Source organism: Adelges cooleyi, unplaced genomic scaffold (genome assembly GCF_023614345.1).
Source record: "Adelges cooleyi isolate 19-005CV unplaced genomic scaffold, UGA_ACOO_1.1 ACOO_flye_CR_arks_rails_tigmint_CR_PRNA_23, whole genome shotgun sequence".
Taxonomy (NCBI): Eukaryota; Metazoa; Arthropoda; class Insecta; order Hemiptera; family Adelgidae; genus Adelges; species Adelges cooleyi.
The window spans coordinates 57060-73105 of record NW_026095893.1 but is presented as its reverse complement, the minus strand read 5'-3'; the positions used below and the strand labels follow the sequence as shown (position 1 = coordinate 73105).

Genomic DNA, 16046 nt, shown 5'->3' with positions numbered 1-16046 from the left:
TTAAAGGAATTCGATAAACTGGTCTAAATCGTCTGGCTGATATAACTGATCAAGAAGTTTTACTTTTTTTGTATGATCGAGTTCTAATTCCCAAAATTTGCCTTCAAACTGTTTGTATTTTTTAATATTGTTATTAAAATCAGTTATGACACAAGTAGTATTATTTTCAATATTAGCGGTTACTATATAATTCGATGGATTTATTGTACTCATTGCCAATCCAATTAAATGACATTTTTGCTTATGAGAAAGATCATCTTCTTGCCCAACTTTAAAAAAAAAATCAAATTTGTTAAATTTATCTTACTAGTTTTATTTACTGTGTAAGACACAATTAATACACGTGTATAAAAGCAACACGATTGGAAATAATGAAATATACAGTATGTCCATATTGTACAGCTATGTTACTCTTATTCGACAACTTTATTTTACTTGGAGGAACATAGTAGATCACACTGTTTAATATACAAGTGCTCTTGAATAATTTATTTATTTGAAAATTATTATTAAAAAAAAAACACAGATATTAGAAACTAAAAGTATAACTTGTTCAGTATACATCTTTTGGGAATTGTTTATTTAAAAAAAATATGTTTTAGTGGTGACTAAGTATTGTATTATGATACCGGGTGATTCTTTAATGGCCTACACCAGTTTTCTCTTAAAATAATTGCAATTTTGTAGTTTTTTTTTGTTGTTATAAGGTGAATGTAGAGGAAAAGAGAGTAAGAGTGATATGAGGATAGCTGAGGTGATTGAAAGAGATGTAGGAGATTGGAGCTCTATGGAAATAAAGGACTAGGGTGGCCGACCCCATGTAGTTAGGAGTGTAAGGCGAAGATGAAGAAGCTTTAATTATATTTTGTACCTAGTCCCTTATTATATAAATTTAGCCATGGCTCCAGTCGCCATTTATTAAGCCAAGATTTGAAAAAGAAAATTAGTTTAAGTATTTATATTGAATTAAAAAAAAAAACTTGATTTGTGTGTTACTATGATAGGAATGCATCTGTGATATATATGTCTAGAATTTAATTAGTTAGAATTCAGAAAGAAATATTTGTATAAACTAATTATTTTCATTTGTTCACACGGATATTTTAGTTAAAAAAGCAAATCTATGATAAGTTTAAATAAATACTTACGTGTCGCATGTAGCATAACGTTGTAGAGTAAGTGTTTTATAGTTGGGCCAGTTATTTTTCTTCTTTTATCTCCTAGACTTTCCAAACTATCACCTGCAAAATATGTTTAAAAAAATTATTTTACAATTGTGTATATATTTATTTTTTATACATATTTTATTATTTACATATTCACCAAGAAAAACTATTTGCCACACTCCATATAATATATAACATTAAAGGCTTACTAAACTTTTTAGAGTTTAGCAGAGAACTCAGAAATCGAATTATGACTGACTGCAGCTACACTTGCCTAACAGCCACCAACCACCAGCCCAGCCCCCCGGTAACAGTGCAGTGAACGTACTTATAAGAACATCCAGTCTCCAGTTTGGGACTATACTAAACTACTGCCCCCTCAAATTACTTCTAATATATTTTTTTGCACATTCGGTCTTTTAAATTATTGTAAAAAATCAACAATTCTTCCAAGTTTGAGGCGGACGAAGTAGATTTTTATTTTTTTTAATTCAAAAATTCAATTGAAAAACTAAATTTTATGATAATCGAATAAATGCGAGATTACCTTGTTTTGCCTTAGGAATATCAATACCTGTAACAAAATATCAAGATAAAATAAATTAATTAATAAAAACTGGTTGTTATATTTTATTTATAAAAGTTACACTCAACCAGAAATTAACTAAACCAATTAGTCAAGGTAAAATATCTTATACATTTATATATAAATAATGTGAAGATTAAAATTATGAAATATGATTTATAACACAAATTACTTGTTGAAGAATCGGTTTGTCTAGTAATAATAAAAAAACTAGATTTCCATATAATTTTGCCTATATTTTAGATTTAACATCAAATCCTTAAAATCACCCAATTCTGAACAAAAGCTACAACTATACTTTACAAATATCAGTGACATTTAAATAATAACTGAACAGCGAATCTTCCAAACAATTTTCGAATCCGGTTAAATACTTTGGAAATTTAATATTAAAGCAAATACCACAACTATTTATAGATGCATTTCTGGAAGACATCATCTATTTAACATGTTAGTCGTTATGGTTATAAATAAATACATTTTAAATTTACCTATGGCGGTGATTATTTCACGTTGCATTTTTTCCTGATATCTGGTGTATCCTATGTTCAAAACAAATTAAGTTTTAATTTAATAGTTTATGTATGTGATTATTCTCGATATATGTTAATAATATACATATTAGACTGTGTAATGTATTATAGATATGAAATATAATATAGGTATATAAAAATTACTGCTGAAAGATCTGTTTGTATAATCTGAAATTAAAACGAAAACGTCTTATACTTAATGAACATCAAACGAATGTGTACATATGACCATAAAATTCCAAGAAAATTGTTACCTGGTATTGCCATCATGAAATTCAATTGCTCTGAAATCGATGTTACGTTAATTGATTATTAAATTATACTGATTTTAGTTTACCATTCTAAATTAAATAATAAAATTGAAAAAATGTGCTTTGCTCTATTGAATAGGCAAAAAACTCATGTGTTTGTATTTGAAGGCCTAAGCGCACAAGACTTGGGCTAAAATTTAAATTTCTACCTATACCTAAAAGCCTGCGAATTTACCTACTAAGACAATACTACTTATGAAGAATACTTTGTTTTCTTAGTTAGAGCTTCAATTAAACAACTTCCCCTAGATAATCTCTCCGAATCGTTAATTTTTATTACCTTAAGATTATTAAGAAGGTTTCATTCAAAAATCGAGGGCACAAAGACCACAAACTACTCTGGACCATTCTTATAAATTGAGTGCTGTGTTATAAAAAAAAAAACAGTTGTAGAAATATTTCATAAGTATACTTATCTTTCAGCTAAAAAAATTCCATTTTTGTTTGTTTTTTAAAACCAAGTTTAATTTTATAAAGTATAGAATTCTATCGGATGAGTTGTTGTTAGGATATTCATATCAAATGTATTCCTACTAACAAACTAATTTTATTTATGTTTTGTTATATTATTATGATTACCCATTGGATATTTATCTTCGCGAAGAATTCTTTTAATTGTATACTCCAATCCATCTAAAATAAAACAATAATGGTTTGTATAAAAACAATTTAAAAAAAAATAAAATCATAATGGTAGAAAAAATATTCATAATAAAAGTACACCATGCTCTAAATGGTAATTATTTAACTTAACGATACTTTCTCTGTTAGGTTATACAGGCAATGTCTATTAACTTTAGCCAAGTAGACTCTGAGGAAATTATAAAAATCTGATACTTCTAAGTTAAAGAGACTATAATTTTTAATATTTATAAATAATTTGATAATCGGGAAAACCAAAAATGTTTATATCAGTGTATTCATTTTAAACATTTCTTACACAGGCCTGCATTAGGAACATAGACTTGACAAGCAGTCTCAATGAGTTGGTCTGTAATAATTAATTAAAAATGTCTTAAAAAAAATAACAATAATTCATATATAAGAAACATATTCTTAGAACAATACAATTTAAAAATTAAAAGTTATTTTGTAAGTAAAAAAAAAATACTGACTTGTGATGTTAACCTCTTCTATATAGTCGTCTGTAAAAAAAGCAAAACGTTTTTAATTAATTTTTTTTTCTTTGAGTAGGTAAAATAAATGAAATTATTACTTATATTATCTGCCAAAATATTCACGAATGCATACGATAACAAAACGGAGTAAAATATCATATTTAACTGCAAATAATAAAAAAACATTTAATGTTTTTCAAAAAAGCACAAATATTGAACTTGTTTATTATAAGTATTTTTTATGAAACTATAAGCACAGAATAATACATTTGCAATCATATATAAATATTGTAATATAGTTATTTATTTAAATGTATTGACTCGAAGCACGGCTCCTAGTTTAGAGAAAAATGTATGTAGAAATTATTGAGTTGGAAGAATAGTTAAAAACTATCGCTGGGAAGCTATAAACGTATACAATTGGAATAATGTATAAAGTGTTCAGTGTGTACTTACAATCTTTGGAAGTTGAGAGTGTCACTTGCTCAATTGATTAAAATGTTTGAACTTTTAAGACAAAGATTAACTCGATCGACTTATTAAACAAGATATCTTCAAGTGATTTTTTTGTGATTTGTCGATGGGCTTACATACATCGGTCGAAAAAGTAAAATGAAATTATATTTTGCAGAGTGTTGTTGTTTAATTGTTTACAAAGCTGGCATACTCGCTCTCGTAGAATTGTGATAAATACACGTTATTTTTACACTCACGATTTTTATTGCGCTACATGTCAATTTTTGGTGACAAATGTTGTATCGTTACAACCACCAGCATGGCCAACGCCACAAAATCATCTACTAACAAATTCAAATAATCGGCAGGTAATGATAATAAATATTATAATCTGTAATCACTTACCGCCTCATATGCACGCTATTTCCGGTTGACAAACTCCCTATCTTAATGACTAATCGGCAAAACAGATAAACTGTTGTAATATCTTCTTTCCCTCATATAATATACTTATATACTCATATAATATATCTTCGCGGTAAAAATGGCGAAACTCCTTGTCGTAGCAGCATAGTCTCCGGTCATTTTTATAGAGTTTACGAGATTAACAGAGTGTTTTATAATCAATTATTAAAAGTACAATTATTTAAACAGCGAACAGTCTGCAATCATATTTATATTTATTACTGTGTCCATCACAATCCTACTGTGTTGTAATTTAAGACAGAAAAATACCAAATATCAATACAACAACGCGCAAACACAATTATACAGATTCTGTTGACTTCTAGATAAACTTCGGCAAGATAAGTAAAAGACTTAATAGTATTCATGTAATAGGAAGTTATGATAAGAAGCACATTCCCAAATAGGGTATACTCGTACAATAATTTCACACACCCCACTACCAAAATTAGTCCTCTCTCTTTCGCCATTTTCGCGTTGCACTTTCACTTTCAAAGATAGAGAGATTAAAGATAAAAGATAAGAGATAACATATCCATGGTTAAATGTTTTTTTGTGGAGCGGAGAAAATAACTAGGTTTTTAATGTGCGATTTGTATAAATTGTAAATACATTTTTCTTAATACAAAAAATATATATGTATGATGTATCATAGGTTGTTTGGCAACGGCCAAAGTTGTGGGTAAGATATGTACTTAATAAATATACCGAAATAACATTTAGTAAGTAAACATTATTAAACGTGTTTTAGCCAGTTAAAAATATGGTCTAAACAAATATAGATACAGTACTCTGTTTATTTTTTTTATAAGGCGATATGAATACGAATAAACAAAATTATTAAAATGTTGTCTAGTTAATTCTAATAATATCTTTAGTCGCAACGTTTCTGTACAAATTAAATCGTATTCAAGACTAAAACATGACACACTGCGGTCCAATGAAAATTGTTTTGGTCTTGATGTTGTTCGTTTACATTTCAGTGTGGTCATTAGAAACCGGGTACGATTATACGACAAAACATATTTCAAACTATGAACTCCATAAAGATTTAAAATGCGGATACATGTTTAACGGGTGTACACACATGCGGGTATTTAAGCTTTTACTTGAAGAACCCTACAATACAGAATTCAAATGGTTGACTGGCTACATTGGTAAGATCAACAACATAGTGAAATCGCAGATAGTTTCGCTTTTGGGATTGAATGGAATACGTATTGGCGCCATGTGGTTACTACACTTGTTCACGGGTTTGGTAAATGTCTTTTACCAGGAATCGAAAAATCCGACGGGAGACTATCCGAAAATTGTTGAAACACTTGTCTATGTTATCAATAAACTGGAAGCCGACCTAGCCGGGTGTCGTCAAGGCAATTTATTCGACTGGTACGATAGCGTGTTAGAATCACGTCAGACGTTCGGATTTTATACTTATAAAAAAATAATATTCATACGGCACTTCGGCGAAGCCAAAGCTCAGCTACAAAATAATCATATAATTAGTAATAGTTTGTTGAAAGAAAGGCTCGAAATGAATACAAAAACCAAATCGCTTTTTTTGAATAACTTGGGCTTGTACGATAAGCTCAAAGACGACTTGCAAAACGTATACAACTTGAGAATGAAATGGAACGACACTAGCTCGATACTGTATAAGGCTTGGGTAAATGCGCGTTATCTAGACTGGACCAAAACCAACCTTTATCCGATAAAATTATACTATAAAGCGTGCTATGACTTTTTAAAAATCATCATGTTCCGTCTGACGTTGAAACACATTACATATTTACTGCATTACACTGTTAATTCAGGCCCCTACTTTTATTACGCGCAAGAATGGTACAAAATAGTGGTACAATTTGGTACTATGTTAAAGTTGACCGAAGATTCACATGTCCACAGCTTGCTGAACGCTCTCAGAAATCTTATCAACGGCATAGAGACAATAGCCAGTGTGGTCAGCTTTTTAGTTGCAATACTGGTCACGCTTTGTCAGACTTTCGGATGCGACGCTAGCAATCAATTCGCTGTAGACAATCGAGAATTTACAACACAATACACAAGCCTGACCGAAGAAGAAATTAAATCTCTGAAAATAACCGTCAGTGCTGTATGGATCGAATACAATAGTTTGGAGAACGCGAAAACTTTCTTGTCTCATCTGGAATTGGCTTTCAGTACGGTCAATTTCAGCGTCATTCGGTTACTTACAGATTACATCGACGAACTCAATCCGATAAATGGTGTTGTGAGGTCGGAAGAATGTACCGAGGAGTTGGAAATTCTGCATCTCAATATATCAGATTTCGATTAATAATAGTCGAATATTTTTTTTTGTAATGCAACACAGATTTATATTATACTATAAAACTACTACTATTGCATTTATAATCAACGTGTACGCGACATCACAAAATTCACTCTATCTCAAAATAATCTCGAACTTTATATATTTTGCTATAAACTATCCCTATGGTACATATTAAGTTGATTATAATGATTATTTTAACTAAATAAATTGTGCGATTTTTTCCATTTGTAAATTTTGTCAAAATCAATACACTATTTGCCAAATCATCAGGAGTTTACGATTCTAAACATAATTATAACTGAAAGTGATGAAAATCATTTTCTGTAAATATTTCAATAAAAACATAAGTCGCAAAAACGTATAATATTATATGGATAAATATTCACACTGGCAATTTAATGTTTCTTATCGTTTTTATAGTCATGTCCATTCAATCCATTTCTAATTTCATGCAAAAAAAAAGAAATATGGAAAGATTATAATATTGTTAATGCCTTCGTTGACAGGTCTTTGAATATAAAAAGCGCGTGTTAATTGGTCTTGTTACACGTTGTGGATGAAGATCGTGTTTGGGTGATAATTGTATTATATTTTTTTCTGTTATAGAGTAAAATAAACACTAGTGGGATGTAGATAAAATAATATTCAAATAACAATTATAAGCAGTTAGGACATTCCAGCACCGGTTTTTGATAGATTGGTTGACGGTTATAAAAATCCGCCGTTTCAGTGGCACCCGATTGTTACAATTAAGTACACAATATTCGTGGAGGCTCCTTCAACATTTAAAGAACAGGTGTAAAACAAACGTTTCTCCACTGGCGAGTACGCCTGCCCAATAGGGAACCAACCAAAACATATTAAACTCGTCGATACGGCACTAATTGAAACTTGTAGGTTGATAACAGGATGCCTCAAAGTTACGCGATTAAAATTTATCCATTAGCGGGGAAATACAGAGATATGTGGCCACATGCATTGAAAGAACAAAACAATCTATAAACCAAAGGCACCCCATGTATGGTTACTTAAAACCACGAAGGAGATTTAAATCGAGAAGAAGATTCATTGTCAATACAAATGTGATCCAGGATCCCCTTGACCAGCATCGACTACAAAAATGGAGTAAGCTCCATTTGTAAGCTGAAACACCAGACACACCTGATGAACGCCTACCGTCAGGCGAAAACCTACCATGGCCCATGTGGAAAACGATAAATAGGCCAAGAGCCGGAGTAGCCAAGACAAGAGTTAACATGGTAAAATGGGGATACCAAGAAGGACCGGGCATATGTAAATGCGGTGAGAGTCAATCAGATGAACGCCTACTACAATACGTCCTTGCTCCGCCGAGATGCACAATTGACGACTTGGCGCTTGTCGACGAAAATGCTATATCAGTATTGGCTCGGGCAAAATATTTAAAATTATTTATTATTTTTTAAACACTGTTTATATTTTACTTATTTTTTAATGTATTTTAACTATAATTATAAAGTCCAGCACCGGACACGATACGAAGAAGAAGCAGTTATGGCTTTTTACAGGTAAAGACAGGCAAGTGGTGTGAAATGCAAGCTAGCGTCATCAACATACACCTGACAAAAAAAGATAACAATATTACATTATATAAGAGTTTTTCTTCATTTTTTAACTTTTTAAACTTTTTTCTTTTTGTCCTTAACAAAAAGAAATTTGACTACATATTTTGAAAATATATCATTATCTAAAACCACTGTATATACAAGTCTAATATTTTAACATAATTCTTAAAACTACACCTACATTTAATTAAAAAATTCCACGTTTAGTTCTTAAGCCATATAAATCGAATTTTAATTTAAATTCTCTAATGTAAACTTAGTTGAATGAGTAATTTTAAAAGCAATAATAGACAAAAAAAAAAGGTCTAAAACCAAAAGGCGGTGTAATGTAAATATTAAAAAAAATTACCAGCTATGTCAACCAACGATTGAACGCTGCAAAATATACTTCTATTTTACTATTTTTGTCGAAATTTTAGTCAACTAAGTAATATAGCAAGACACAATAAGTCACATTAAAACAGCTCGTTTAGCAATTTGGTCGGATGAATATTGTATTAAGAATTTGTAAGTATACTTTTAATTTAAAATCGGCAAATTGTAAAATATTTTATTTTTTAATATTTAATGTATTCAAGATTCATAACACATCATTTTCATTCCATCGCACAGGCCTAACCAGTGATCCGATAAGCAACCTAAAAACATAATTGAATTTGTCATGAAGTTTACTTAGGATCGGTTGAAGTACTTTTTTCAATTTTTAATTTTAACCCTATCTAAATTTTATTTTAAAATGTTGAAATTTATAAAATGTTCAAACGTGTTTTATACATAGTAACAATAAGATATCAAAAAAGTAAGTCGACCGATCTCAAGTAAATTTCATGGCAAATTCAAAACTGTTTTTATATTACTTATCGGATCACTGGTTGAGCCTGTGCGATGGAACAAAAAATGTATGTTTTATTGACTAAAATGGCTTTAACTCGTAGACAAAATGATTTAAATTAAAAATAATACCTTGAAGCTTATACAAATTAACCGGTAAATTTATTGACATGGTCGAAATTTATTTAAGCCAATTTTTTCTTAAATATTGCCTATACAAAACTCCTTAAAAATGGTCTGTATGGAGCCCCCTTATGATATAATATTTTCTTGTATATAGTCAAAATTTGTTTAGACCTATAATCTATATGGAATATTATTTAGAAACCGCACTTATAGTTGTATCGTCAAAACTAGACAAATCTGATAAGCATAGGAGTGAAAACAATTACGGTTTGGTGATAGTTTTTGGACCACCTCACTGCGTCTAGGTGTACTGAAGGAGCATACACCGTGGCAAGGAGGTCACAGGTTTTTCGTAACTAGTTATTATAACTGAAAATGATAAAATTACTAGGAATATTAAATATCGATAAAATCATTTCTTTTTTCTCATTCCCATATAAGAGTGGTACTGCGCAGAAACCAAAAGTCATTACTCTCGTATGCGGCTACGGAGCCATGAATAACGCGTTTTAGCTTTTTCACAGTACAGCTCATAAATGGGATGGAGTATAGTCAAAAACATAAAATATATCAAATAAAAATATCATCTTAAAACCAAAACGTTCTTCTTTCCACATAGGAAGCGCCTGAGACTATAAATTAATATGAATTGCATTTAAGTTTGTTATTATTTACAGATAAAAATGGAAATTTCTTTTGTTTTGATATCATTGATGGTTTTTGCAAATGTTTTGGCAGATAACAGGAGTAATTATTTTATTTTTATATTTACTTACACAAAGTAGATATTAAAATAATATCTACTTTATTATTGCGGAAGTTCAAAAATTAAAAAAATGTATTTTTATTTAACTTTGGTTTACAGCGGAATATGCGGAGGTGGTTGATATTACAAGTGAGCAACATGTTTTTATTATACAGACTAACAATATATTCTTGAGTTTTTCAATTTTATTGTTTTTAAACATTTTTTAATCAATAATTTACTACAGACCAGTACATCAAGCATGCTTCTAATTATACACATAGTAATGTAGGAAGTAAGATATAATTGAAATTAATATACTAATATATTATAATAATTGTTTTCTTATGTTCGCCTGGTTGTTAAATGATTTCTTAAGCTAAATATTTTAGTTTGAAAATATTAATTGTTCAGACTTCTAATGCACAAGTTATAACATACATCCAGTGTACCGAACACTGTGTAAATATTTAAGTTATGAAAATTAAATGATTTATATTTATATTTAAAGCAGTGGGTTGCTGTGTTGTACAGTTCACAATATTTGCAAGTAACATTCTGCAGAGTTTTAAACTCTATTTTCACAGGCGTGATATGCATTCTTTCTGCGTAAAATCAAAAAAAATAATTTTCATTCTTATAAATTGTATATTTAAATTGTTGAATATAGTTTTAAAAATACAAATATTTTAGTTAATGATAATAAAATATACAGGGTGATTCATTAAGGATCTAAAAATGATTAAAGCCTTTTAAAATAATAAGAGTTATTTTAACTTTTTTTTTTTTAAGACATTTTAGTTTATATTTTTTTTTTACAATAATAGACAATATAAGTTTTAATTTTTTTCCAAAGCTCTATCAACTTTTAAAACTTTAATGGTACTATATATTTTAATTAGTGCTATTTAAATTTTAAATTAAGATTAACTTGCAGACATTTTTGACCGGTCGATTACCAGTTAGGGATAATTACTTTTAAATTTATTAAAGTTCAAAATTTAGAACAGGAAGAACGGTAGAGTGTAATATTTAAGTGTTAAATTAAGAATAATTGGCTAAAAATGTTAAAAGGTCATAAACTAGCTTTGGAAATATTTAAAAGTAAAAAATTTAGTACAAAAAGTGGAGTGCGATAGAGTAGTGCATACAAAAAAACATAATACTACACTTTACCTTTCCTCCCACCCTAAATTTTAAACTTAACAATAAAAACTTTAATAGGAATTATCCAAAACTAATAACTATCGAACAGTCAACATTTTTGGCCAATTTATCTTAATTTAAAAAGCAAATTAAATATAAGTTTATGTTACTATTTAAGCTCCCGCTATGCCTCGACCCCACTATACTGGCTATTGGTGTAATTTTATTCTAATAATTTGTGCACCTGTAATGACTTTATTTGATATTTTTACCATAGCTTAATATTTTATGTTCTAGATGTATTGGAGTATGTAATTAACCTAATTACAAATGTATATTCAACGGGTACTAAAACTGATATTATAATAAATAAGTCTGGCTAGTAAAATAAATTCATATTTAAATATCTAATCAATTGCATCATTAAAAAAGTTTTTCAGATTGTTAAATAAAACATCATTAATTTTTTTAATTTCAGAGACTATGAATTATATGTTCACTGTACCGGGTAAAATATTTCATTACACTTTTTGGAAATATTTCTAAACAGTTAAAAAATTATTGAAACTTGAGTGGGGTATTATATTTACACTATTTACATGACTTCAGGTTACTTGGATGTCTTGACTAGTTCGCCAATGTTTCCGAACACTTGATGGATCCATCTGCAGGGCTGTGGTTCGATGTTGTTCGTACCGCGCTCTCCTGCAGACTGACCGATTCGCTTCCGTGGGCGTAGGTTATTTACCATTCCCCCCACTGCATTCTCCGCTCCCTCATGCCGTTGCCAGCTGTTTTCTACGGCCACGCCCCTTCGCCTTGGCCGGCTACCGCATGACTGATTACCGTTATCAATTATTTCTTGCTGCCAGCTGTTTTCTACGGCCACGCCCCTTCGGGGGGTATGGTAAATAACCTACGCCCACGGAAGCGAATCGGTCAGTCTGCAGGAGAGCGTGGTACGAGTAACATCGAACCATAGCTCTGAAGATGGAACGTGCAAGTATTCCGAAATGTTGGCGAACTAGTCAAGACATCCAAGGAGTGACCTCACGTCATGTAAATAGTGTTCTTCACAGTTGTTTGATAATCGTTAAGTAAACAATGTTTTCGTTTTATTTTCAGATGCAGCAAGAATTGACAGCCTAAAATTCCTAGAAGGTAGTCAATAATCACCTTCATATATTTTATATTTATGACGCTACACACAAAATCAGTACACTATTAGTTATTAATATTATAACAAAATATGTGTATTTAAGTTTATTTTTTTTTTTTTAATTTTAGAATCCAAAATTATGCAGGAATATGTACAAAAACAAATACGTCAGATAATAGGTAATTTAATTTGTATTTTTATAAAAACCGGTAATTATGAGTTGTAAATTTATTTGATATTTTATATTTTCGTTACAGGTCGTCCTGAGCCTAATAATCTAAACCAGAGTAATTACGAATTTATTCGTTAATAATAAATAAAACTTAAGGATTTTTTAAAGATAAATTTTTTTTATATATTTTATTGTTTACACTATAGTTACAATAAAGTAAACTAATAGTTGGGGAGGTAGAGTGAGACTTAATAACTGTAGAGCAATAATTTACAGCCAAAAAAAATTTTACATCTAGAAAAAATTATACAAATTAAAAATAATACTTTGAAGCTTATATAAATCAACCAAAAAATTAATTAACATGGTTGAACTTTATTAAAACTACTTTTTTCTTAAATATTGTTTATACCATACTCCTTAAAAACAAACCGCATATAATCCCCTTAAGGTTATATGACCAAAAATAATAAAAGTTTTTTTCATCGAAATTAAATTATTTTAGCAAATAATAAAACATAAACACGAGAATATTATTAAATATTTATTTTTAACAAGGTTGTGGTTTTGTAGATTTAAATTTGGCCGATCTTGGAAAAGCGAGAAGAGTTCTTACAGGAAAAGCTTTAAGAAATATAATTGCCCGTAAATTAGGTTAATATTAATACAGTCTTAATGGTATTGCTTTTTTAACCATTATAGCAATTTAAGCTTTGGTGCAAAGTGATTTTATTCAATTTTATCACTTTTTTTTTATAATAATTCCTGTACACCTGTCTCCTCTATGCTTTGATTCCATTATGCCTACACTCTTTTTTACTAGTCCTCTCGGATAAAATCACTTTCAAATTAACGCTTTGATGTTTATATTTTGTAAATACAGCACCTTAATTTCATGCTTTTTAACTTTGCTTGTTTACACTGTGCTTGGTTTGGACTGTACTGGCTTGAAAATACTATATACTGATTTGCATCGAAGCGTTGGTTGGAAAGTGATTCTATCGCTTTTAGATTAATAAATTCCTGTAAACCTGTGACCGACCCGTCTCCACTATACCCCAACCCCACTGTACTGGTTTTTTTTAACAATAGTTATAATAATAGGACAGATTATACAGAAATACACAGATTTTTTCTTATCGCAGTATCGCACAAATTTAGTTTTTCATATAATTATAAAATTCACACAACACATACATATTTGTCAAAACTAACGCAGGCCTATCATTCAAAATATTTATTGACTGGGTATAAATTCATTTTTCTTATACACGTGTAGTAGTTATGTCATGCACAATAAAGATAAGTAGTGGCTAATATGCTTATAATTTGACAATTTTGTAAAAAGCTATTTTGTAATTTTTTAGATAAATCGTCACAAAATTGGATGTGTAAATTGTTAGGGTTGTGGATGAGTACAAGAACTTCATTGTTAACATTTGCTGAAAATGAAGGTAATGTTGATTGTAAATTATCCGATAGAGACAATCATGTTATAAAATACAGATATTTCGAGGGCAATTATTTTCAAATCGATGAAATGGAAGGAATAATAGGTAAACTAAAAACACAACTACTTGAGGAAGAGTATGCGGCTATGAACGATTAGACCAGGAATCAACTGTTTATTTCTTTAAAACCATGCAAACCATTAACTGTGAATTTTTTTCATAATAAACTGTTTTGTCTACAACTATAAACAAATTGGTTGCAAATTTTGTATTATCATTATTATTGCGTAACACTTTATTTTAACTGAGGGTGGATTTAAAGCGTTAAATTTGTAATTTATCTTAAACTATAGTCTTACAAGATGCAATAGTTACAAAAACTGTTTTAGATATTATGAGTTATAATATTTTGTCATTGGGCTTAACAAAATTAATAATAGTTAAAAAGTTCTGTTTTTAACAAAAATAATTATTATTTTATGAGGATTATTATTTTTCAACAATGAAAGATCAATGGAAGATGAAGATGCTAGCCGTTCTTACTAGGATTTACTTATTTAACCGCTTTGTTTCAGATTACAGTTTTTCATAATTCATAAACATTGGTAGGTTAGTATTTCCCTACCCCACTGTACTGAATTTTTGATAATGCTTAAGGGGAATTGAAAGTGCCGTTTAAGGTACAAAAAATAGGCAATATTGTACAAAAATTGATTTAGTATCCATTTTAAGTAAGTCGACTAATTTTAATGTAAAAAGATATTAAGTTTTTCTACATATGAAACTTTTAAGGTTATTTTTCTCCAAGTAAGTTTAATAAAAATTGGTTTTTGTAAAAGGCATTTTCCGGTGTACCTGTTGGACGGATTTCAATTTTTATTTATTTTTTTTATGAGATGCTTACTATTTTTGCTATCTAGGCCTAAAGACCGATATTTTATTCAGCAATTAGAAAATTAGTTAGATTTATTAGAAAAAAAAAATAGAAAAAAATTGAAAATGGATTGATATGAAATAACATATAAATAATAATAAAACACATAAAAATACTTAATAACAGTCTATGTACCCAGATTTTTCGTACTATGCGATAGTATTTAAAAAACCATAAAATTAATGCACTCTTTGCGTATACTTATTTCAGCCAACAATGATGTAATTTTCAGCGCTGTTTTTGCAATGATCTACGATGAGATTGATACATTGATACAATGAGACAAGTATTTACGAATGTATATCTGTTTTCATAGTACGGTCACAACTAGAATGAGTTGTTTTCGATGGAAAATACATAGGTGTAGAAGCCCCTTTATGATATCGAGGTGGATTTTATTCGGTTACTTTAAATAAGGTCTATGTATTGACGGGGATCCATTTAGTGAATCGCACGTCAAATAAAAAAAAATTAAAAAGACAAAGGGTAATAATAAGTGTATATAAGGTCAAAATAATGGATAGCTCGTCACAACTTTATTCCGTGGTATCTGGCTGATTTTAGTTTTGACATTTATGTTAGTCCCACAATGATACAAGTAGGTACTGTGTAGGGAACTGAGTGTCTTACCTAAAATGAAACACCCTGTAAATAAAATAAAAATATGATGTTATTGCATTTAATACAAGTAAATACGCAGTATTTTTCAAGTTTACACTGATTTCGCTACTGTACCGTTGGGTTGAAAAGAACTCTAAGTCCATACTACATGCTATGTAAATAAATGAAAACGAAAAACAACTATCTACCAATATTCTCCATTTCTATACTGATGTTTTTTTTGTCAATGGCACCTTAACGAATACACCTTAAGCCGTATCAAATTACTCTGTTCATCCGACTTTGGTATCAAAGACTTACCCTCTGGT

The 16046-nt window shown here is 29.6% G+C and overlaps 2 protein-coding genes across 3 annotated transcripts; one reads left to right on the top strand and one right to left on the bottom strand.

The window, feature by feature from the left end:
- On the bottom strand, positions 1-4273 carry LOC126835796 (uncharacterized). The gene is made up of 11 exons (XM_050568617.1): positions 4171-4273; positions 3813-3879; positions 3712-3741; positions 3537-3587; positions 3176-3229; positions 2540-2569; positions 2430-2453; positions 2244-2294; positions 1714-1740; positions 1149-1241; positions 1-269 (listed from the first exon to the last, which is right to left on the bottom strand). Exons 2-11 carry the CDS (start codon positions 3871-3873, stop codon positions 1-3), a joined length of 690 nt encoding a protein of 229 aa, XP_050424574.1. The 5' UTR covers positions 3874-3879; positions 4171-4273.
- A 4648-nt stretch (positions 4274-8921) lies between these two features.
- On the top strand, positions 8922-14420 carry LOC126835480 (uncharacterized). Of its 2 annotated transcripts, XM_050568105.1 has the most exons (11): positions 8922-9060; positions 10188-10257; positions 10376-10405; positions 10503-10550; positions 11699-11746; positions 11880-11909; positions 12527-12562; positions 12689-12739; positions 12818-12847; positions 13306-13386; positions 14100-14419. In XM_050568105.1, the coding sequence occupies exons 2-11, from the start codon at positions 10194-10196 to the stop codon at positions 14339-14341; spliced, it is 660 nt and encodes a 219-aa protein (XP_050424062.1). In that variant the 5' UTR covers positions 8922-9060; positions 10188-10193; the 3' UTR covers positions 14342-14419. The 2 variants fall into 2 exon arrangements, with proteins under 2 accessions (XP_050424062.1, XP_050424063.1); XM_050568106.1 differs by lacking the exon at positions 10503-10550 and having other exon boundaries at positions 14100-14420.
- The last annotated feature ends 1626 nt before the right edge of the window (positions 14421-16046 follow it).